The 23,511-nt window shown below is 40.6% G+C and overlaps 1 protein-coding gene across 1 annotated transcript in view; it reads left to right on the top strand.

Annotated features, from left to right (window-relative positions):
- Nucleotides 1–23,511, top strand: part of LOC139755032 (mitochondrial carrier homolog 2-like) — a 91,324-nt gene that overhangs the window by 40,859 nt on the left and 26,954 nt on the right. The window contains exon 6 of the mRNA XM_071672990.1: nucleotides 17,063–17,130. Within this exon, the coding sequence (XP_071529091.1) occupies nucleotides 17,063–17,130 (68 nt within the window). The remainder of the gene's footprint in view (nucleotides 1–17,062; nucleotides 17,131–23,511) is intronic.

Below are 23,511 nucleotides of genomic sequence, written 5' to 3'. Positions count from 1 at the left end.
GGCACAGAACCTGAATATGCTGGCATGGCATTTCAGACTGACCTACCTACCTCAGACTGTGTTTGAAGTGGACACTGAGGTGCTAGCTGCCCTCTTCAGTTCTAAACCTGTTCCTTCCAAGAAGGTTGACTGAGATGGATGAACTTGGAAGAGACATGGGAAATTCTTCAACAGGATGGATGATGCAGGTATTAGGTAAGAAGAGGATGAGCATCAGGGAGAAAAATCAATCTACCCTATTAAGTGTTGAAGGATGTATAAGTAGTAACATTTGTGTTGATGTAGCTGACAGAGGTAGCATAATCCCAGAAACCATGCAGCCAGGTGCAAGGAGAGCTTAGATAGCTGGTTTCTTAAGGAAACAAAGAAACCTAATGTTTTGATATGATTTCACTGATTGTTGTTCCTTTAAATACATGAAGGCAACACTTCCTTAATATTCACTGCACATTAGGCTTGGGAAGCTCACTGCTATGACTAGAGATGAAAAATGTTACTTTGTATTTAATATGGTGCAGATGTCTCATGCAGAGTTACATAAGAGAAATGAATATTGAACAACACATGAATTATTTGAGACGAAAATGTTTGACAGACTCATGTTGTGAGATTGCCTTTTGCAATTATGGCAAGTGCTCCATTCTCTTTTGAAGCTCAGCCTACTCCTAGTGATAAGCTACAGAAAGCATGACCTTGATAATTTACGTAGAAGACTGAAGGAAAAATTATTGACATTAAGACATGTGCTTTGATGGAAGTCATATGTTGTAAGAGGTTTGCATTACTTCTTACAATACATACTGTTCCATCTGAAAATCAAAAATTTGATATGAAAATATTTGTACTCTTTGATGTTGGAAATAATTATATGTTAGATTTATGTAGGAAAGGTGAAATTGTACTAACATGTTTTGCAATGTTCCTTCTGCTTAGGAAAGATTTAGAATTATTGACAGTTGATCTAATGATAACCCAAGAATATTAGTAACTTCCCTGAAAATTGCTCAATCCCTAGTATGCATAGTGTAAGTGTAATGTTGTTTGTATTTAGAAATGGTTTTTAGTGTTTTTTTATATTTTCACTTTATTTTGTGTAGCCACTAATGATGACATGATATCTCAAAGCATTAGAAATAAAGTTTTTCAACAAAACCAGTTATTCTCTTCCTCCTGAAGATAAGGATGCCTAGCACTTTAGTGGTTGTCAAGTTGCACTCCTCTGACCCAGGTAGCTGTCTTTTCTTTCTGCCTCACTAACATGTGGACTACTGGCATTCTGTCCACAACTTACAGTCTCTCCTCGTCTTGACTAACACTTGACTAATGCAGCTCATTCTTCATAACTCTTAGATTTTCCTGTGGTGAGCATTATGCGCTAGTCCTGCCTTTTGGCAAAATGGTAGGAGCAGTAGGTAGGAACATTTAAGCTTGATTATTAGGCACAAACATTAGGTATAAGTAGAAGGTAGGAGAATTAGATAGAAGCAGTCATTAGGAACATTAGGTAGGAGCAAACACAGTGCTAGACTTGCCCTCTGCCAGTGGCCTGTTAAGGGTGTGGCACTAAAGGCTAAAAAGTGGCACTGAAATTCATTAGTTATGGAGACTTTGTTGCCATGGCCATCCTTTTAAGGGGGTTCCAACTGGAATAGGTATCAGGGATATAAATTGATAGCCTAAGAACATCCCTGTGTAAAACTTTGGTGACTTTACACAGCCTTGATGCACAATCATAATCATTTCAGACTATTTGCTTGTACCCCCATTTTTTGTCACAAAAGGACTGCCTTCATTATACAAGCCTTTCCCATTACTCAGAATATTTCATACTCATCAAAGTGAGTTTGAACTTCCTAAAAATTTTCCCTTTGACAGTATTATATGCCTTTTCAGTATTGAGTGATATTGAAAACATTTCCTTGATATCTTGTTGAACTTTTTCTATTACTTGCTTAAATATTTAGCCCAAAATTGTACTTTTTGCATCTTTCTCTTCCTTGAAACTTCACTACAATGATTTGTCTTTTATAACATTATCTGTCATAATCTAGTAAAATATATATCTTGCCAGGTATGCTGTAAGTATTCAGTCATCTGTAGTTCTTAGTTATTCTTGTTCCTTTTCCCTATGTACATAGTAACAGATGTTACCCTCACTAACTCATCAGATTCCCTATCACTTCTATGTAGCTGCACAAACTTTCCAAATTCGTTCATCTGCAGCATCGTTTCCATCGTTATTGATGGTGAAATTATGTTTCCAAAAGAAGGATTTTGATGGTGCGGTTGCCAGCTGTAAAAACCCCAGGTCGTGTGACCTTTGTGAGAAAAAGTGCTCCTATGCACTGTCTGTACATCATTTGACCTGATGTTTTAGCCAGTATGTTCTGGGTGCTTGATGATAAAAATGAAGGTTTACCACGGAAGCTGAAGTGAGTCATAAGGTGGGTGACATGGCAAAGGTTGTGGAAGCTCTGAAGAATGTATGGAAAGAGAGAACATTATCTAGGAAGGCAAAAAGAGGTATGTTTGAAGGCATAGTAGCCACAGCTTTATTAAATGGATGCAAAGCCTGGGTTTAGATAAGACTATGAAGGAAGAGAGTGTATGTGTTTGAAATAAATGTCTGAGGACAATATGTGGTGTGAGGAGTTAGATCGAGTAAGTGATGTGCCCAAACCATTTCAAAACACCCTCTTCTGCTCTCTCAACCACGCTCTTTTTATTTCCACACATCTCTCTTACCCTTACGTTACTTACTCGATCAAACCACCTCACACCACACATTGTCCTCAGACATCTCATTTCCAGCACATCCATCCTCCTGCGCACAACTCTATCCATAGCCCACGCCTCGCAACCATACAACATTGTTGGAACCACTATTCCTTCAAACATACCCATTTTTGCTTTCCGAGATAATGTTCTCGACTTCCACACATTCTTCAAGGCTCCCAGAATTTTCGCCCCCTCCCCCACCCTATGGTCCACTTCCGCTTCCATGGTTCCATCCGCTGCCAGATCCACTCCCAGATATCTAAAACACTTCACTTCCTCCAGTTTTTCTCCATTCAAACTCACCTCCCAATTGACTTGACCCTCAACCCTACTGTACCTAATAACCTTGCTCTTATTCACATTTACTCTTAACTTTCTTCTTCCACACACTTTACCAAACTCAGTCACCAGCTTCTGCAGTTTCTCACATGAATCAGCCACCAGCGTTGTATCATCAGCGAACAACAACTGACTCACTTCCCAAGCTCTCTCATCCCCAACACACTTCATACTTGCCCCTCTTTCCAAAACTCTTGCATTTACCTCCCTAACAACCCCATCCATAAACAAATTAAACAACCATGGAGACATCACACACCCCTGCCGCAAACCTACATTCACTGAGAACCAATCACTTTCCTCTCTTCCTACACGTACACATGCCTTACATCCTCGATAAAAACTTTTCACTGCTTCCAACAACTTGCCTCCCACACCATATATTCTTAATACCTTCCACAGAGCATCTCTATCAACTCTATCATATGCCTTCTCCAGATCCATAAATGCTACATACAAATCCATTTGCTTTTCATGTGAAGTGTCTGGGTAAAACACTGTGACCCGAGAGCATGACACCCCAGATTTACTGCAGATATATAGATGACATTTTTATCAGCATCAATATCTTAAGCTCACTGGAAAACCTCCATAACCGACTCCAAGAAACTTCAGGCTTGAGGTTTACAGTAGACCTGAATGATAATGGTAAGATACTTTTCTTGAATGTTATGGTAAGTGCCACTACAGGATCTTTTGTCGCTGACATTTACAGAAAGCCCACCAACCAAGGTAAATGTATGAATGCAATAAGTGAATGCACGAGGTGTCATTTGTGCACAGATGAGGAAAGTGGTCAAGGTGTGCTCAACTTGGCAACTTTTACATCAAGAACTCTGATGTGTTTGGCAAATGTTAATTAACAATGGATATTCATGTACTGAATTTGATACCAGTGTGAAATACATGCTAGAGCAACATCTCGTAGCAAACAGGGAACCTCAACATGACAGCATTTAAGTTTACTACAGGAACACATTTACAACGACCTATCAAAAGGACGGAAGGTCATGGGAGTTATTGTGGCCAGAAACTGCAAAGCAACTGATGAAAACAAGGATATCAGTCTGACAACAATCCAAAAACATGTTCACTCATAATGAACAACAATATGGTAGGCTGCTCTGGAAGTTTGAATTGTACTGATGCAATATTGGGGACTGTCAGCCCCACCATATAAACTACATTGGACATACAACCTGCGCCCTGAGCCACCACCTCTCATTCTACTTACAAGAAGGTGGAATCAAACAACATCATGAACAAAACCATGGAACGAGACAATGAGGGAGATTATAGTGAATAGCACCAAAATCATTACTAGTTGCAGTGATCGGAGGAGACTACAGATATTGGAAGCCATCCACATTAGAGGTAAAGCACCTGCCATCAACATCCAGACAAACATGACCACCACCATACAGCTCTTTGATGGCCCACCAATAGGAAGTAGACCTAATGCCATTTTAGGATGAGTGGGACACGTCACTGACCCACCACAAATTACCTAGCTCGCCATTTCTGGACACCAGGAACGTGGTCCTGGGTTACAAAGGTCAGAGAGAACTAAATGAGCCTAACCTGACCTCAGCTCCACATCCATACAATAACAGTCTTGCTTGGCCCTACTTAGTGTATTTAGTGATGGAATTTCTATATTCCTACCTTGTTTAATATTGTTCTATGTTTTTCCTCAACTTAAGTTTTTCTATATTTCTCTTTCCATATGCTGTATTTAGATCATAACTCATACATTTATGTGCTATGTTCTGTGTTCTTTATTTTTTTTTTTTTTTTTATACCTCGTCGCTGTCTCCCGCGGTTGCGAGGTAGCGCAAGGAAACAGACGAAAGAAATGGCCCAACCCCCCCCCATACACATGTACATACACACGTCCACACACGCAAATATACATACCTACACAGCTTTCCATGGTTTACCCCGGACGCTTCACATGCCTTGATTCAATCCACCGACAGCACGTCAACCCCTGTATACCACATCGCTCCAATTCACTCTATTCCTTGCCCTCCTTTCACCCTCCTGCATGTTCAGGCCCCGATCACACAAAATCCTTTTCACTCCATCTTCCCACCTCCAATTTGGTCTCCCTCTTCTCCTCGTTCCCTCCACCTCCGACACATATATCCTCTTGGTCAATCTTTCCTCACTCATTCTCTCCATGTGCCCAAACCATTTCAAAACACCCTCTTCTGCTCTCTCAACCACGCTCTTTTTATTTCCACACATCTCTCTTACCCTTACGTTACTTACTCGATCAAACCACCTCACACCACACATTGTCCTCAAACATCTCATTTCCAGCACATCCATCCTCCTGCGCACAACTCTATCCATAGCCCACGCCTCGCAACCATACAACATTGTTGGAACCACTATTCCTTCAAACATACCCATTTTTGCTTTCCGAGATAATGTTCTCGACTTCCACACATTTTTCAAGGCTCCCAAAATTGTTCTTTATATATTGTGTTTTACATATCATATCCAAGTTTTGTGGCACAGTTTTTTCTCTTTTTGTAGATTCCTGATGAGGCCTCTCTGAAGGCAAAAGCTTAATTGAAATAAATGGATAACTATGGACAATTTGTGTGTGACCACCCACCTAATGACGGAATAATACTGAGAGAATTAGAGAACATAAGAAGAAAAATAACAAGTAGTGATGAAGTGAGGAGATAGAGTGAAAAGTTTGGTTTGTTGAATGTGTTTGATGATAGAGTGGCAGATATAGAGTGTGTTGGTTGGGATGGAGTGCAAAGTGAGAGGGTCAGGGAGAATGGTTTGGTGAACAGAGAAGAGGTAGTGAAAGCTTTGTGGAAGATGAGAGCCAGCAAGGCGGCTGGTTAGGTGGTATTGCAGTGGGATTAAATAAAAAAGGAGGTGACTGTGTTGTTGATTGGTTGGTAAGCATATTCACTCTATGTATGGATCATGGTGAAGTGCCTGAGGATTGGCGAAATGCATGCATAGTGCCACTGTTCAAAGGCAAAGGGGATAAAGGTGAGTGTTCTAATTACAGAGGCATAAGTTTGTTGAGTATTCCAGGGAAATTTTATGGGAGGGTATTAATTGAGAGGGTAAAGGCATGTGCAGAGCATCAGATTGGGGAAGAGCAGTGTGGTTTCAGAAATGATAGAGGATGAGTGGATCAGGTGTTTGCTTTGAAGAATGTATGTGAGAAATACTTAGAAAAACAGATTATCCCTGGGGTAGGGGAGAAAGAATACTTCCCACGCATTCCTCACGTGTTGTAGAAGGCGACTAAAGGGGACAGGAGCAGGGGGGCCAGAAACCCTCCCCTCCTTGTATTTTAACACTCTAAAAGGGGAAACAGAAGAACGAGTCACGCGGGGAGTGCTCATCCTCCTCAAAGGCTCAGATTGGGGTGTCTAAATGTGTGTGGATGTAACCAAGATGAGAAAAAAGGAGAGATAGGTAGTATGTTTGAGGAAAGGAACCTGGATGTTTTGGCTCTGAGTGAAATGAAGCTCAAGGGTAAAGGGGAAGAGTGGTTTGGGAATGTCTTGGGAGTAAAGTCAGGGGTTAGTGAGAGGACAAGAGCAAGGGAAGGAGTAGCACTACTCCTGAAACAGGAGTTGTGGGAGTATGTGATAGAGTGTAAGAAAGTAAATTCTAGATTGATATGGGTAAAACTGAAAGTTGATGGAGAGAGATGGGTGATTATTGGTGCATATGCACCTGGGCATGAGAAGAAAGATCATGAGAGGCAAGTGTTTTGGGAGCAGCTGAATGAGTGTGTTAGTGGTTTTGATGCACAAGACCAGGTTATGGTGATAGGTGATTTGAATGCAAAGGTGAGTAATGTGGCAGTTGAGGGAATAATTGGTATACATGGGGTGTTCAGTGTTGTAAATGGAAATGGTGAAGAGCTTGTAGATTTATGTGCTGAAAAAGGACTGGTGATTGGGAATACCTGGTTTAAAAAGAGAAGTAAACATAAGTATACGTATGTAAGTAGGAGAGATGGCCAGAGAGCGTTATTGGATTATGTGTTAATTGATAGGCGTGCGAAAGAGAGACTTTTGGATGTAAATGTGCTGAGAGGTGCAACTAGAGGGATATCTGATCATTATCTTGTGGAGGCGAAGGTAAGATTTGTAGGGGTTTTCGGAAAAGAGGAGAGAATGTTTGGATGAAGAGAGTGGTGAGAGTAAGTGAGCTTGGGAAGGAGACTTGTGTGAGGAAGTACCAGGAGAGACTGAGTACAGAATGGAAAAAGGTGAGAACAAAGGAGGTAAGGGGAGTGGGGGAGGAATGGGATGTACTTAGGGAAGCAGTGATGGCTTGCGCAAAAGATGCTTGTGGCATGAGAAGCATGGGAGGTGGGTTGATGAGAAAGGGTAGTGAGTGGTGGGATGAAGAAGTAAGATTATTAGTGGAAAGAGAAGAGAGAGGCATTTAGACGATTTTTGCAGGGAAAAAATGCAAATGAGTGGGAGATGTATAAAAGAAAGAGGCAGGAGGTCAAGAGAAAGGTGCAAGAGGTGAAAAAGAGGGCAAATGAGAGTTGGGGTGAGAGAGTATCATTAAATTTTAGGGAGAATAAAAAGATGTTTTGGAAGGAGGTTAATAAAGTGCATAAAACAAGGGAGAAAATGGGAACTTCAGTGAAGGGGGCTAATGGGGAGGTGATAACAAGTAGTGGTGATGTGAGACGGAGATGGAGAGAGTATTTTGAAGGTTTGTTGAATGTGTTTGATGATAAGAGTGGCAGATATAGGGTGTTTTGGTTGAGGTGGTGTGCAAAGTGAGAGGGTTAGGGAAAATGATTTGGTAAACAGAGAAGAGGTAGTAAAAGCTTTGCAGAAGATGAAAGCCGGCAAGGCAGCAGGTTTGGATGGTATTGCAGTGGAATTTATTAAAAAAAGGGGGTGACTGTATTGTTGACTGGTTGGTAAGTTTATTCAATGTATGTATGATTCATGGTGAGGTGCCTGAGGATTGGCGGAATGCTTGCATAGTGCCATTGTACAAAGACAAAGGGGATAAGAGTGAGTGCTCAAATTACAGAGGTATAAGTTTGTTGAGTATTCCTGGTAAATTATATGGGAGGGTATTGATTGAGAGGGTGAAGGCATGTACAGAGCATCAGATTGGGGAATAGCAGTGTGGTTTCAGAAGTGGTAGAGGATATGTGGATCAGGTGTTTGTTTTGAAGAATGTATGTGAGAAATACTTAGAAAAGCAAATGGATTTGTATGTAGCATTTATGGATCTGGAGAAGGCATGTGATAGAGTTGATAGAGATGCTCTGTGGAAGGTACTAAGAATATATGGTGTGGGAGGCAAGTTGTTAGAAGCAATGAAAAGTTTTTATCGAGGATGTAAGGCACGTGTACGTGTAGGAAGAGAGGAAAGTGATTGGTTCTCAGTGAATGTAGGTTTGCGGAAGGGGTGTGTGATGTCTCCATGGTTGTTTAATTTGTTTATGGATGGGGTTGTTAGGGAGGTGAATGCAAGAGTTTTGGAAAGAGGGGCAAGTATGCAGTCTGTTGTGGATGAGAGAGCTTGGGAAGTGAGTCAGTTGTTGTTCGCTTATGATACAGCGCTGGTGGCTGATTCATGTGAGAAACTGCAGAAGCTGGTGACTGAGTTTGGTAAAGTGTGTGAAAGAAGGAAGTTAAGAGTAAATGTGAATAAGAGCAAGGTTATTAGGTACAGTAGGGTTGAGGGTCAAGTCAATTGGGAGGTAAGTTTGAATGGAGAAAGACTGGAGGAAGTAAAGTGTTTTTAGTTATCTGAGAGTGGATCTGGCAGCGGATGGAACCGATGGAAGCAGGAAGTGAATCATAGGGTGGGGGAGGGGGCGAAAATTCTGGGAGCCTTGAAGAATGTTTGGAAGTCGAGAACATTATCTCGGAAAGCAAAAATGGGTATGTTTGAGGGAATAGTGGTTCCAACAATGTTGTATGGTTGCGAGGCGTGGGCTATGGATAGAGTTGTGCGCAGGAGGGTGGATATGCTGGAAATGAGATGTTTGAGGACAATATGTGGTGTGAGGTGGTTTGATCGAGTAAGTAATGTAAGGGTAAGAGAGATGTGTGGAAATAAAAAGAGTGTGGTTGAGAGAGCAGAAGAGGGTGTTTTGAAATGGTCTGATCACATGGAAAGAATGAGTGGGGAAAGATTGACCAAGAGGATATATGTGTCAGAGGTGGAGGGAATGAGGAGGAGTGGGAGACCAAATTGGAGGTGGAAAGATGGAGTGAAAAAGATTTTGAGTGATCGGGGCCTGAACATGCAGGAGGGTGAAAGGCGTGCAAGGAATAGAGTGAATTGGAACGATGTGGTATACCGGGGTTGACGTGCTGTCAATGGATTGAACCAGGGCATGTGAAGCGTCTGGGGTAAACCATGCAAAGTGTGTGGGGCCTGGATGTGGAAAGGGAGCTGTTGTTTCGGTGCATTATTACATGACAGCTAGAGACTGAGTGTGAACGAATGGGGCCTTTGGTGTTTTTCCTAGCGCTACCTCGCACACATGAGGGGGGAGGGGGTTGTTATTCCATGTGTGGCGAGGTGGCGATGGGAACAAATAAAGGCAGACAGTATGAATTATGTACATGTGTATATATGTATATGTCTGTGTGTGTAATATATATGTGTACATTGAGATGTATAGGTATGTATATTGTGCGTGTGTGGACATGTATGTATATACATGTGTATGTGGGCGGGTTGGGCCATTCTTTCGTCTGTTTCCTTGCGCTACCTCGCTAACGCGGGAGACAGCGATAAAGCAAAATAAATGAATAAATACATAATTCATACTGTCTGCCTTTATTCATTCCCATCGCCATCCCGCCACACATGGAATAACAACACCCTCCCCCCTTATGTGTGCGAGGTAGCGCTAGGAAAAGACAACAAATGCCCCATTCATTCACACTCAGTTTCTAGCTGTCATGTAATAATGTACTGAAACCACAGCTCCCTTTCCACATCCAGGCCCCAGAGAACTTTCCATGGTTTACCCCAGACGCTTCACATGCCCTGGTTCAATCCATTGAAAAAGCCTCCTTTCACCCTCCTGCATGTTCAGGCCCCGATCACACAAAATCCTTTTCACTCCATCTTCCCACCTCCAATTTGGTCTCCCTCTTCTCCTCGTTCCCTCCACCTCCGACACATATATCCTCTTGGTCAATCTTTCCTCACTCATTCTCTCCATGTGCCCAAACCATTTCAAAACACCCTCTTCTGCTCTCTCAACCACGCTCTTTTTATTTCCACACATCTCTCTTACCCTTACGTTACTTACTCGATCAAACCACCTCACACCACACATTGTCCTCAAACATCTCATTTCCAGCACATCCATCCTCCTGCGCACAACTCTATCCATAGCCCACGCCTCGCAACCATACAACATTGTTGGAACCACTATTCCTTCAAACATACCCATTTTTGCTTTCCGAGATAATGTTCTCGACTTCCACACATTTTTCAAGGCTCCCAAAATTGTTCTTTATATATTGTGTTTTACATATCATATCCAAGTTTTGTGGCACAGTTTTTTCTCTTTTTGTAGATTCCTGATGAGGCCTCTCTGAAGGCAAAAGCTTAATTGAAATAAATGGATAACTATGGACAATTTGTGTGTGACCACCCACCTAATGACGGAATAATACTGAGAGAATTAGAGAACATAAGAAGAAAAATAACAAGCAGTGATGAAGTGAGGAGATAGAGTGAAAAGTTTGGTTTGTTGAATGTGTTTGATGATAGAGTGGCAGATATAGAGTGTGTTGGTTGGGATGGAGTGCAAAGTGAGAGGGTCAGGGAGAATGGTTTGGTGAACAGAGAAGAGGTAGTGAAAGCTTTGTGGAAGATGAGAGCCAGCAAGGCGGCTGGTTAGGTGGTATTGCAGTGGAATTAAATAAAAAAGGAGGTGACTGTGTTGTTGACTGGTTGGTAAGCATATTCACTCTATGTATGGATCATGGTGAAGTGCCTGAGGATTGGCGAAATGCATGCATAGTGCCACTGTTCAAAGGCAAAGGGGATAAAGGTGAGTGTTCTAATTACAGAGGCATAAGTTTGTTGAGTATTCCAGGGAAATTTTATGGGAGGGTATTAATTGAGAGGGTAAAGGCATGTGCAGAGCATCAGATTGGGGAAGAGCAGTGTGGTTTCAGAAATGATAGAGGATGAGTGGATCAGGTGTTTGCTTTGAAGAATGTATGTGAGAAATACTTAGAAAAACAGATTATCCCTGGGGATAGGGGAGAAAGAATACTTCCCACGCATTCCTCACGTGTTGTAGAAGGCGACTAAAGGGGACAGGAGCAGGGGGGCCAGAAACCCTCCCCTCCTTGTATTTTAACACTCTAAAAGGGGAAACAGAAGAACGAGTCACGCGGGGAGTGCTCATCCTCCTCAAAGGCTCAGATTGGGGTGTCTAAATGTGTGTGGATGTAACCAAGATGAGAAAAAAGGAGAGATAGGTAGTATGTTTGAGGAAAGGAACCTGGATGTTTTGGCTCTGAGTGAAATGAAGCTCAAGGGTAAAGGGGAAGAGTGGTTTGGGAATGTCTTGGGAGTAAAGTCAGGGGTTAGTGAGAGGACAAGAGCAAGGGAAGGAGTAGCACTACTCCTGAAACAGGAGTTGTGGGAGTATGTGATAGAGTGTAAGAAAGTAAATTCTAGATTCATATGGGTAAAACTGAAAGTTGATGGAGAGAGATGGGTGATTATTGGTGCATATGCACCTGGGCATGAGAAGAAAGATCATGAGAGGCAAGTGTTTTGGGAGCAGTTGAATGAGTGTGTTAGTGGTTTTGATGCACAAGACCAGGTTAAGGTGATGGGTGATTTGAATGCAAAGGTGAGTAATGTGGCAGTTGAGGGAATAATTGGTATACATGGGGTGTTCAGTGTTGTAAATGGAAATGGTGAAGAGCTTGTAGATTTATGTGCTGAAAAAGGACTGGTGATTGGGAATACCTGGTTTAAAAAGAGAAATAAACATAAGTATACGTATGTAAGTAGGAGAGATGGCCAGAGAGCGTTATTGGATTATGTGTTAATTGATAGGCGTGCGAAAGAGAGACTTTTGGATGTAAATGTGCTGAGAGGTGCAACTAGAGGGATATCTGATCATTATCTTGTGGAGGCGAAGGTAAGATTTGTAGGGGTTTTCGGAAAAGAGGAGAGAATGTTTGGATGAAGAGAGTGGTGAGAGTAAGTGAGCTTGGGAAGGAGACTTGTGTGAGGAAGTACCAGGAGAGACTGAGTACAGAATGGAAAAAGGTGAGAACAAAGGAGGTAAGGGGAGTGGGGGAGGAATGGGATGTACTTAGGGAAGCAGTGATGGCTTGCGCAAAAGATGCTTGTGGCATGAGAAGCATGGGAGGTGGGTTGATGAGAAAGGATAGTGAGTGGTGGGATGAAAAAGTAAGATTATTAGTGAAAGAGAAGAGAGAGGCATTTAGACGATTTTTGCAGGGAAAAAATGCAAATGAGTGGGAGATGTATAAAAGAAAGAGGCAGGAGGTCAAGAGAAAGGTGCAAGAGGTGAAAAAGAGGGCAAATGAGAGTTGGGGTGAGAGAGTATTGTTAAATTTTAGGGAGAATAAAAAGATGTTTTGGAAGGAGGTAAATAAAGTGCATAAGACAAGGGAGAAAATGGGAACTTCAGTGAAGGGGGCTAATGGGGAGGTGATAACAAGTAGTGGTGATGTGAGACGGAGATGGAGAGAGTATTTTGAAGGTTTGTTGAATGTGTTTGATGATAAGAGTGGCAGATATAGGGTGTTTTGGTTGAGGTGGTGTGCAAAGTGAGAGGGTTAGGGAAAATGATTTGGTAAACAGAGAAGAGGTAGTAAAAGCTTTGCAGAAGATGAAAGCCGGCAAGGCAGCAGGTTTGGATGGTATTGCAGTGGAATTTATTAAAAAAAGGGGGTGACTGTATTGTTGACTGGTTGGTAAGTTTATTCAATGTATGTATGATTCATGGTGAGGTGCCTGAGGATTGGCGGAATGCGTGCATAGTGCCATTGTACAAAGACAAAGGGGATAAGAGTAAGTGCTCAAATTACAGAGGTATAAGTTTGTTGAGTATTCCTGGTAAATTATATGGGAGGGTATTGATTGAGAGGGTGAAGGCATGTACAGAGCATCAGATTGGGGAATAGCAGTGTGGTTTCAGAAGTGGTAGAGGATATGTGGATCAGGTGTTTGTTTTGAAGAATGTATGTGAGAAATACTTAGAAAAGCAAATGGATTTGTATGTAGCATTTATGGATCTGGAGAAGGCATGTGATAGAGTTGATAGAGATGCTCTGTGGAAGGTACTAAGAATATATGGTGTGGGAGGCAAGTTGTTAGAAGCAATGAAAAGTTTTTATCGAGGATGTAAGGCACGTGTACGTGTAGGAAGAGAGGAAAGTGATTGGTTCTCAGTGAATGTAGGTTTGCGGAAGGGGTGTGTGATGTCTCCATGGTTGTTTAATTTGTTTATGGATGGGGTTGTTAGGGAGGTGAATGCAAGAGTTTTGGAAAGAGGGGCAAGTATGCAGTCTGTTGTGGATGAGAGAGCTTGGGAAGTGAGTCAGTTGTTGTTCGCTGATGATACAGCGCTGGTGGCTGATTCATGTGAGAAACTGCAGAAGCTGGTGACTGAGTTTGGTAAAGTGTGTGAAAGAAGGAAGTTAAGAGTAAATGTGAATAAGAGCAAGGTTATTAGGTACAGTAGGGTTGAGGGTCAAGTCAATTGGGAGGTAAGTTTGAATGGAGAAAGACTGGAGGAAGTAAAGTGTTTTTAGTTATCTGAGAGTGGATCTGGCAGCGGATGGAACTATGGAAGCAGAAGTGAATCATAGGGTGGGGGAGGGGGCGAAAATTCTGGGAGCCTTGAAGAATGTTTGGAAGTCGAGAACATTATCTCGGAAAGCAAAAATGGGTATGTTTGAGGGAATAGTGGTTCCAACAATGTTGTATGGTTGCGAGGCGTGGGCTATGGATAGAGTTGTGCGCAGGAGGGTGGATATGCTGGAAATGAGATGTTTGAGGACAATATGTGGTGTGAGGTGGTTTGATCGAGTAAGTAATGTAAGGGTAAGAGAGATGTGTGGAAATAAAAAGAGTGTGGTTGAGAGAGCAGAAGAGGGTGTTTTGAAATGGTCTGATCACATGGAAAGAATGAGTGGGGAAAGATTGACCAAGAGGATATATGTGTCAGAGGTGGAGGGAATGAGGAGGAGTGGGAGACCAAATTGGAGGTGGAAAGATGGAGTGAAAAAGATTTGAGTGATCGGGGCCTGAACATGCAGGAGGGTGAAAGGCGTGCAAGGAATAGAGTGAATTGGAACGATGTGGTATACCGGGGTTGACGTGCTGTCAATGGATTGAACCAGGGCATGTGAAGCGTCTGGGGTAAACCATGCAAAGTGTGTGGGGCCTGGATGTGGAAAGGGAGCTGTTGTTTCGGTGCATTATTACATGACAGCTAGAGACTGAGTGTGAACGAATGGGGCCTTTGGTGTTTTTCCTAGCGCTACCTCGCACACATGAGGGGGGAGGGGGTTGTTATTCCATGTGTGGCGAGGTGGCGATGGGAACAAATAAAGGCAGACAGTATGAATTATGTACATGTGTATATATGTATATGTCTGTGTGTGTAATATATATGTGTACATTGAGATGTATAGGTATGTATATTGTGCGTGTGTGGACATGTATGTATATACATGTTTATGTGGGCGGGTTGGGCCATTCTTTCATCTGTTTCCTTGCGCTACCTCGCTAACGCGGGAGACAGCGATAAAGCAAAATAAATAAATAAATACATAATTCATACTGTCTGCCTTTATTCATTCCCATCGCCATCCCGCCACACATGGAATAACAACACCCTCCCCCCTCATGTGTGCGAGGTAGCGCTAGGAAAAGACAACAAATGCCCCATTCATTCACACTCAGTTTCTAGCTGTCATGTAATAATGTACTGAAACCACAGCTCCCTTTCCACATCCAGGCCCCACAGAACTTTCCATGGTTTACCCCAGACGCTTCACATGCCCTGGTTCAATCCATTGAAAAAGCGTCGACCCCGGTATACCACATCGTTCCAATTCACTCTATTCCTTGCACGCCTTTCACCCTCCTGCATGTTCAGGCCCCAATCACTCGAAACCTTTTTCACTTCGTTTTTCCACCTCCAATTTGGTCTCCCACTTCTCATTCCCTCCACTTCTGACACATATATCCTCTTGGTCAATCTTTCCTCACTCATTCTCTCCATGTGACCAAACCATTTCAAAACACCCTCTTCTGCTCTCTCAACCACACTCTCTTTATTACCACACATCTCTCTTACCCTATTATTACTTACTCGATCAAACCACCTCACACCACATATTGTCCTCAAACATCTCATTTCCAGCACATCCACCCTCCTGCATACAGCTCCATCCATAGCCCACGCCTCGCAACCATACAACATTGTTGGAACCACTATTCCTTCAAACATACCCATTTTTGCTTTCCGAGATAATGTTCTCGACTTCCACACATTCTTCAAGGCTCCCAGAATTTTCGTCCCCTTCCCCACCCTATGATTCACTTCCGCTTCCATACATGAGTCATAAATACATTAAATAACCTTACCATCCAGTCAACAACACAGTCACCCCCTTTTTTAATAAATTCCACTGCAATACCATCCAAACCCGCTGTCTTGCCGGCTTTCATCTCCCGCAAAGCTTTTACTTCCTCCTCTCTGTTTACCAAATCATTCTCCCTAACCCTCTCACTCTATTATCAAACACATTCAACAAACCTTCAAAATACTCACTCCATCTCCTCACATCACCACTACTTGTTATTACCTGATGTTTCCATTTGTTCCCATGTCTTATGCACTTTATTTACCTACTTCCAAAACATCTTTTTATCCTCCCTGAAATTTAATGATACTCTCTTACCCCAACTCTCATTTGCCCTCTTTTTCACTACTTGCACCTTTCTCTTGACCTCCTGCCTCTTTCTTTTATACATCTCCCACTCATTTGCATTATTTCCCTGCAAAACCCATCCAAATGCCTCTCTCTTCTCTTTCACTAATAAACTTACTTCTTCATCCCACCATTCACTACCCTTTCTAATCTGCCCAACTCCCATGCTTCTCATGCCACAAGCATCTTTTGTGCAAGCCATCACTGCTTCCATAAATACATCCTATTCTGCCCCCACTCCCCTTATATAAATTATTGAAGAGATGGGTAGATAGTGAAAATGTGCTTAAGTTGTCTGAAGGTATGCCCATAAACTCCACCAGACCTATAAAATGACCTTCGTCATTGCTGAACTGCAGTGCTCTGAATGAAATTGAGGAAGGAATCGAGATATAGGTTTCACTCATGCATCAGTGTATTGTGAAAAGACTTGGAAATTCCTGATTCATTATTTTACTTCCTGTACACACAGATAGGATTTGAATACTTGGCTGCACTGTAGGGGTTGGGGATTGCAGTTCAGCAAAATCAATTTCTACAAAAGTTGTATTCTTCCATTCACAAAATCCACCCTGTAAAAGTGAGAAGAGTTAATTATTATAAGAGATTTTATGATAGACTGATTTTTTGTCAATAATTTTGTTTAAAGCTTGTTTGTTGTGTGGACTGATTTTTTGTCAATAATTTTGTTTAAAGCTTGTTTGTTGTGTGTTTCATAGCTTTTTCTTTATTGTGTTGCAAGTTTGTTCATATTTCCAACCTTGTTCTTGTAAGAAAGGAATATGCTTACAAATTGATAGTGCATCTGTTACATGGACTTAGGTTGATAGAAAATGATAGACAGATGAAATGTATATGGATGGTAATGTAAAATCATATTTCAGTTGCTGTATGAAGTGTACCTAAAGCCAGATAAACATAATCTTATGTATTTTTACTTTCAGTTCTTGGCCTCTGCACTTACGTATCCACTCCAAGTGGTGTCAAACTGCATGGCTGTATCAGGCAGTGGGTAAGTTAAACCCAGTAATTATATGTATTGTAATGGCTAAAATGGGGTGAACCAGCATATGAAGCCATCAGGGCAAACTACATAAAGGTTTGTGGGACCTGTTTGTGGATTTGGGGTTTTGGTTTCATTATTATACATTAGAGCTAGAGATTGGATGTGAGCAAATGAGGCTATTCATCTGTTCCTGCACTTCCTCGCTATTGTGAGAAACAGCGAACAAGCATGAAAAAATTCTGCATTTTTTACTTCTTTTCTTTTGTCGAGATGAATAGTTCCTGGAATATCATAACATAAGAACAACAAGCTTCCTACATTGATCACAATAGGATTCTTAATCATGACAATAGGTAATCAGTTATTTTGATGAGCCTATCTTTATCAACCCTGAAGCTACGATTAGGAAATTTCTTTCAAAAGAAGAAGGAAATATCTTTCATATTCTTTATCCCTTGAGTGATATGTGTAATCACATGTTGGGATTAAGAAATTTATGAAATTCTAAAACTGTAGGTATTTGTTAACCTTACTTGAGCACATGCATGCACTTACTTAAACATACAAATGTTGGAAAATTAATACTGCAGGACTTACCCAGTGAATGGAATGTGCCAAAATTAGATGCTTTAGTGAAGTGAGAGATAATAGATGTAATTCACTTATGATTTTCGGACTTAAGGAAAATCAGATTCCAACTAAAGATGAAGGGTGGGGATAGGATATTTTTAGGTAAGAGAATTAGGAGAGGCTATAGAAATGGCAAGTGCAATTTTAGAGGCTTTAGAAAGAATAGATAGTTAAGTGTAATCAAGATAAAATGGGATGAATATCAAAGATTATATTAAAAATAAAGATGAGTACTGAAGTTGTACTGAAGCAGGCTAAAAACATATTATGAAAAATTCTGTAGGCTCTTAATCAGAAGAGGTAGATCAAAAGAGGTTAGTGTTTGAGTAGGACTTTGAATGATTTATACAGGTGTTGATGGAAGAATTTATCATACAACCCCAGGACACATTTTGTGGGGTTCCTGCAGCTTCGAGGCTGCACTCCATGCAGGAGAAGGGAAATGATGTATCCCTTTGAAAAGAGAAGGTCCTTAATGAGGCTGTACTTCTATCTATTTACTGATTATGATTCAGTCTTGCTAAAGGTGACATCTGACTCACAGTGCTACCTCTTGCAGACAGTCCAGCAACATCATGGTAGGAAATGATAGTACGATATTTTCAAAGGAGTTACATGGCTAATTTCCATTGTGGGTACAAACATACAATGTCTTCAGAGTGAAATCATCATACATCTGGTTGCTGAGACTAGTTTTTTTAACTGTGTGGGCACCAGCTACTAACCTCAGATTATCTCAGGCTATCTTGAGGGAAGGATGTTCTTTCATTGATACTCCAGGCTGCCACTTGATTTTTGGAATTTCACTTCTGGGTGCTGTATTTCTTTCACCTGTGCTTCAGCATGGTTGGCTCTAACCTTTCTAAGAAGAAAGCCTGAATTCTCAAGTTGAAGCAAGAAAAATATGGATATCCATGAGATTTTTTGGTGCACTGGGCATTCGGAATGCATAATTATGTTGTTACTTCCTGCAACTCCTTATCAGTGCCCCACTTCATTCAGATCAAGACCTTATGGACCTAAAACTTGGACCTAGAATACTTAAGGAACCTTGCCAATTCTGTGTCCAGATGTCTACAGATGGTAATCAAGGCCAAAGGAGAGATGACACATTATTAATATGTAAGCGTGACATTGCCTTTAAAGATGCTTAGGGAGGTGCACAAGGTTTTTGTGGGCACTGTGGATGGAATTAAGTGGGAAAGTAAAGACCAATTTGGGGAAGCCATGCCAGACTTTGTTAGAGTTGGAGAGACTGATGCATGATGGCAAAGAGAGAGAAAAAGAAGAGAAATGTACATGCTAAATTTTCAAGAATACATAATAGGAAGAGTAATACATAATAGGATACATAATAGGAAGAGTAACCGTTAAAAGGAATTGCATAACAGTTTTAATAATGTACATTTAAGCAAAGTATCCCACTCTCGCCTATGCAGCATGGTTTTAGACCCAACCACATTTACACCAACAGACCTCACACATTGTATCCTAGATGGCTTCAACCAACTACAATCACCATACCACACAGTATGAATGGCAATGGACATCAACAAAGCTTTTGCCCATGTCTCCTGACATATCTCTGACAACAGATACTTGACACCACCTTTAGCAAAAGTAACAAAAAACGGTTGGCCAGTTTCATAGCCAGGAACCATGCAAGACTAACTTACAACAGGTTCATTTTTTGAATACTTATGCTCTCCAGTAGAGGTCCCTAAGGGCAGTTCTTTCTTTAATCCTCTTCAGGCCCTTCTTACAATATCTTCCATTACCTCCATCACACATGATGGTTCTTTTGTATGTATATGACCCCACAGTCACATCACAACACTCTGACACCACAGTAGCAACAACAAACATGTTACAGTACTTTCCTTTTCTTTTTTATGTTGGAGGCTCAAGTTACTGGCATAAGTCCACATCAAGGCTGTATAGTGAGGATTATGAAAGGGAGAAAAAAGAAGGGAAAGTATTTATGAATTTTGAGATATGAAAAACCTGTCTGTTGAATAATGCCAGGTCATAGTAATTGGGAAAGACATGAGAAGATACAAAGTTCCAAAGCTTCAAGATGTATGGGGAGAAACAGTTTTCAAAACAGCCCACCCTTAAGTTGCCAACAGCCACACAGTAATCATATGCAGCAGCTTGCTGAGTATTCAAGTATTGCAAGATCTAGCTAGTGTGAGGGCACCCAGAAAGAATATCTCCATCTCTACATAAGTCTTCAGTAATCCTTTTAGTCCCAGGCAGACATAAATCTAACCCGCACCCCACAATCACATTGAATGGATAGTCACTCACTCAACAAAACCCCTACTATTCTAGGCATTACATATGACAGACACAGAACATTCACTCTCCACATACAAACAACACAAAAGCAATATACAAACTACATACATTCAGAAGTCTAACTGGTACCAGATTGGACATCCACCCTCTCTCAGGCAAAATTAACAAAGCTACAAATCACACAAAACAGGACTCAGTACAATCACTGGTTGCCAAACAAGTACAGAGACTCATTACCTCCATAATGAAACAAAAGATCATCCCAATGCAATCCAACTTTAACATGAATGGCTTTCAGCTCTTTGCATTACCATTAGATATCTCTCATCCAAAGCACTTCGTAACTTATCTCACCTCCATTTAAAAATAAATCTTACCCCTGCTTCACATTCAGTAACCCATACTCATAGATCTCCTCGCCCCTCACTGACAAAACTTATAAACATCAAAATGACCCAACAAGCTCTAAACATATGCTCTCTGAAATTTGGCCTGAAATGCTACTGTATCAGATATACAGCAATCCAAAACCACGCTCCCCAGATAAACACAAGTTACATTTTCTCATCTATGCTTTGGACATCACCCATCCATACAACAGTACAAACACCCATTCCACATATTCAGTGCTCTTCCTGCCCACGATACAAATACCACAGTGAAGATACCTAACACTAACTGCTCAGGAGCCCCATGCTCTTCCCTTATAGACACACTAACATCACCACACTAAATAACCTTTGGTTCTGCCCAGTGGATGTGGCTGGTTTCCTGAGCACTACAGAAGCCCTGTGGAAAATGGAAATTTGGGGGCACAAAGTATTTATTTACAATCCCAAAGAATTCCAAGTAACCTGCATAACAATTTAACAAAATCAGAAGGTACATTCAGGAGAGTAGAGGAAACAGCAAGACATGGACTCCTCAGAGACAGTGAAGTTTTGACAACAGGAGAGTTTGCAGTGATTATAAAAGACGATGGAAAATTTAGATTCTCATGGAAAGAGTGTGTGTTGGAGAGTCTCCTGTATCATGTCATTTAGCACACTTAAGTCAGAGGGGCTGAAAAACCATCAGTACTAAAACTTGCATCTACATTTTATAACAGAAATTGAAAACATCAGACATGAAACACCACTTTGATAAATACTTGAGTTTGACAGCAGGATTAGTGTGGACAAATACAAGAGATTAGAGAGGGAATCAGACCCAAATATGCATATGGATAAACCACAAAGCTAAGTAATATCTTTTTGAATTTGAATTAGGAAATGGAGCTCCTCACCCAGAATACAGAACATTGTTATAGAAGATTCTGCAGAATGCTTAATCAGTATAAGGGTTTGGACCACTGGCAATGAACAGGAAGTTAGGAAAAGAGAGAAATCTGCTTTTAAGATTATCAAACAGTAGATGAGCATAAAAAAAGAGTAAGAGGACTCTTGATCACATCTTTCAAGTTCTTAAATCATTGGACATTGTCCATACTGAGTGATTCTTTATAAAGGCAAAAGAACAACAACCAGAGACCATAAAATGAAAGTAAGTAGACAATTTGTTTGCACAGATGTAAAGTCCTGGAATGATAACAAATAGATTAATGGAATAAGCTGCATGAACCTGTGAATGCTGACAGTAGTTTAACCCTTTTGCTGTGTAATTAATTTTCAGCAACATGTATTTTTACTTTTTCAATATCAAAAGGGAATGTATTTTCTAGATTTGGCCATAGATATTTATATAATCCATACTGGATAGAGAAGAATGATAAATTACAGTGCTCGAAAAATGCAGATGATATGTGAAAAATTCTTGTCTCATAACTGATACATAAACTCAGTCGTCCAAGTCAATAAACTCAAAATCATTGTTATAAAGACTAAATGTGAATACCAATATGCACTATATAATATTAGCACCTTATGTAAGAAGTTAGGGATTTTCTAGGAAAAGTGACAAAAAATCAGATGAACATTAACTTTTTTCGATAGTTTTCATTCGTGAACTTCTGCTTAAGTGTGAATTATGTTAATTACAAAATTAAGTATTATGGGCACGATGAATTATTTACATCAAGATTTTATGAAAGTATGGCTGATATCCTGAATCTAAAAACTGATAGTTATAGCTAATTATGAAATCTTCCACAATGCAGTCTTCATTTGGGAGGTTTTGGACTTGGACATTCTGCATTTTTTTCCCTTTGTATACAGGAGCTGGAGCTTAAGGTTGATGGACGTAAGTTAGGCATTCCTATCTCACTGTTAACTTATTTTACCTTTGAGTCATCATAATCATTATTCATCACCACATAACTTACTCCCATTCTCAGACACTACCAAAATACCCTCAGGTTTTGCAACAGTTGCAGGTGTCTTGTCACTCATAATTACAGTGGAAAAACAAAACATTTGGAAATCATAACTATGAACATAAAATCACTGTTTAGCAGATTTTTCTATAAACTCTTGCCTATATCAGCATGATAATGAAAATTAAACATTATGATCACAGAGAAGTTAATTGAAGATTGACTAATAAATCTGTAATATCATGATTGAAACATTTGTTGAATAACAAAAGTTAAATGGCTACTCACTAGCTGCATAATCAATCAGCTGATTGAATATAAATAAGCACTACTTGTTGCATTGCTTACAGAAGACAGCCCTCCAAAACTTTTGCCATATATATATGCTTATTGCTTACAATGAAAATCTAAGCTCATCCATTTAACACATGGACTAAATGAAGCAACATAAGTGGAAAACTTATAGTGTATAGGCATTTTAGCTCTTCAAGAGGAAAACTTGTAAAAAGAGTTAAATATGTGTGACATTGGAACTGCAAAAACATATATGATAGGTTTGATGAAGATACCTTAAGGAAGATGAAAACATATGGGATAAATGGAGGTTTGTTAAATGCAGAGGTGTTTTTACATGGAGAATATAGCATTTATGCAAATAGGAAGGGTTAAGGTGAAAGACCATCTTCAAGCTTGTCTGATGTCACCGTTGCAGTTCACTGCTGTTATGAATGAGTTGATGGAGTTAAATATGAAGGTCTCTGAAGACAGACAGCATGCTCAGAGTTAGGGAGCATTAGAGTCGAATCAATTGCTGTTTGCTGATTACATGGCTATGATGGCAGACTCCAAGGAGAAGCTTCATAAATGATACCAAAATTTGGGAAAGCATGTAACAGAAGAAAGTTGAGAGTAATTGAGTACGAAAGTAAGTAATGAGGTGTAGCAGAGTGGTGAGACAGGATGGTTTGAATGCAAGTTTATATGATGATGGCTTGGGAGAAGTAAAGTGCTTTAGGTACCTCAGTGTAGACATAGCAGTGGATGGAACCATGGAGATTGATTTGAGTCACAGGATGGAAGAGGGGCTATGGTTCTGGGTGAATAAAGGTGAAAAGAAGAGAGAATGTTTGGGAGAAGAGAGCTGT

The sequence above is a fragment of the Panulirus ornatus genome, chromosome 18, assembly GCF_036320965.1.
Source record: "Panulirus ornatus isolate Po-2019 chromosome 18, ASM3632096v1, whole genome shotgun sequence".
NCBI classification, from domain to species: Eukaryota; Metazoa; Arthropoda; class Malacostraca; order Decapoda; family Palinuridae; genus Panulirus; species Panulirus ornatus.
The sequence above is the reverse complement of the archived record's forward strand: the minus strand, read 5'-3'. Positions and strand labels throughout refer to the sequence as shown.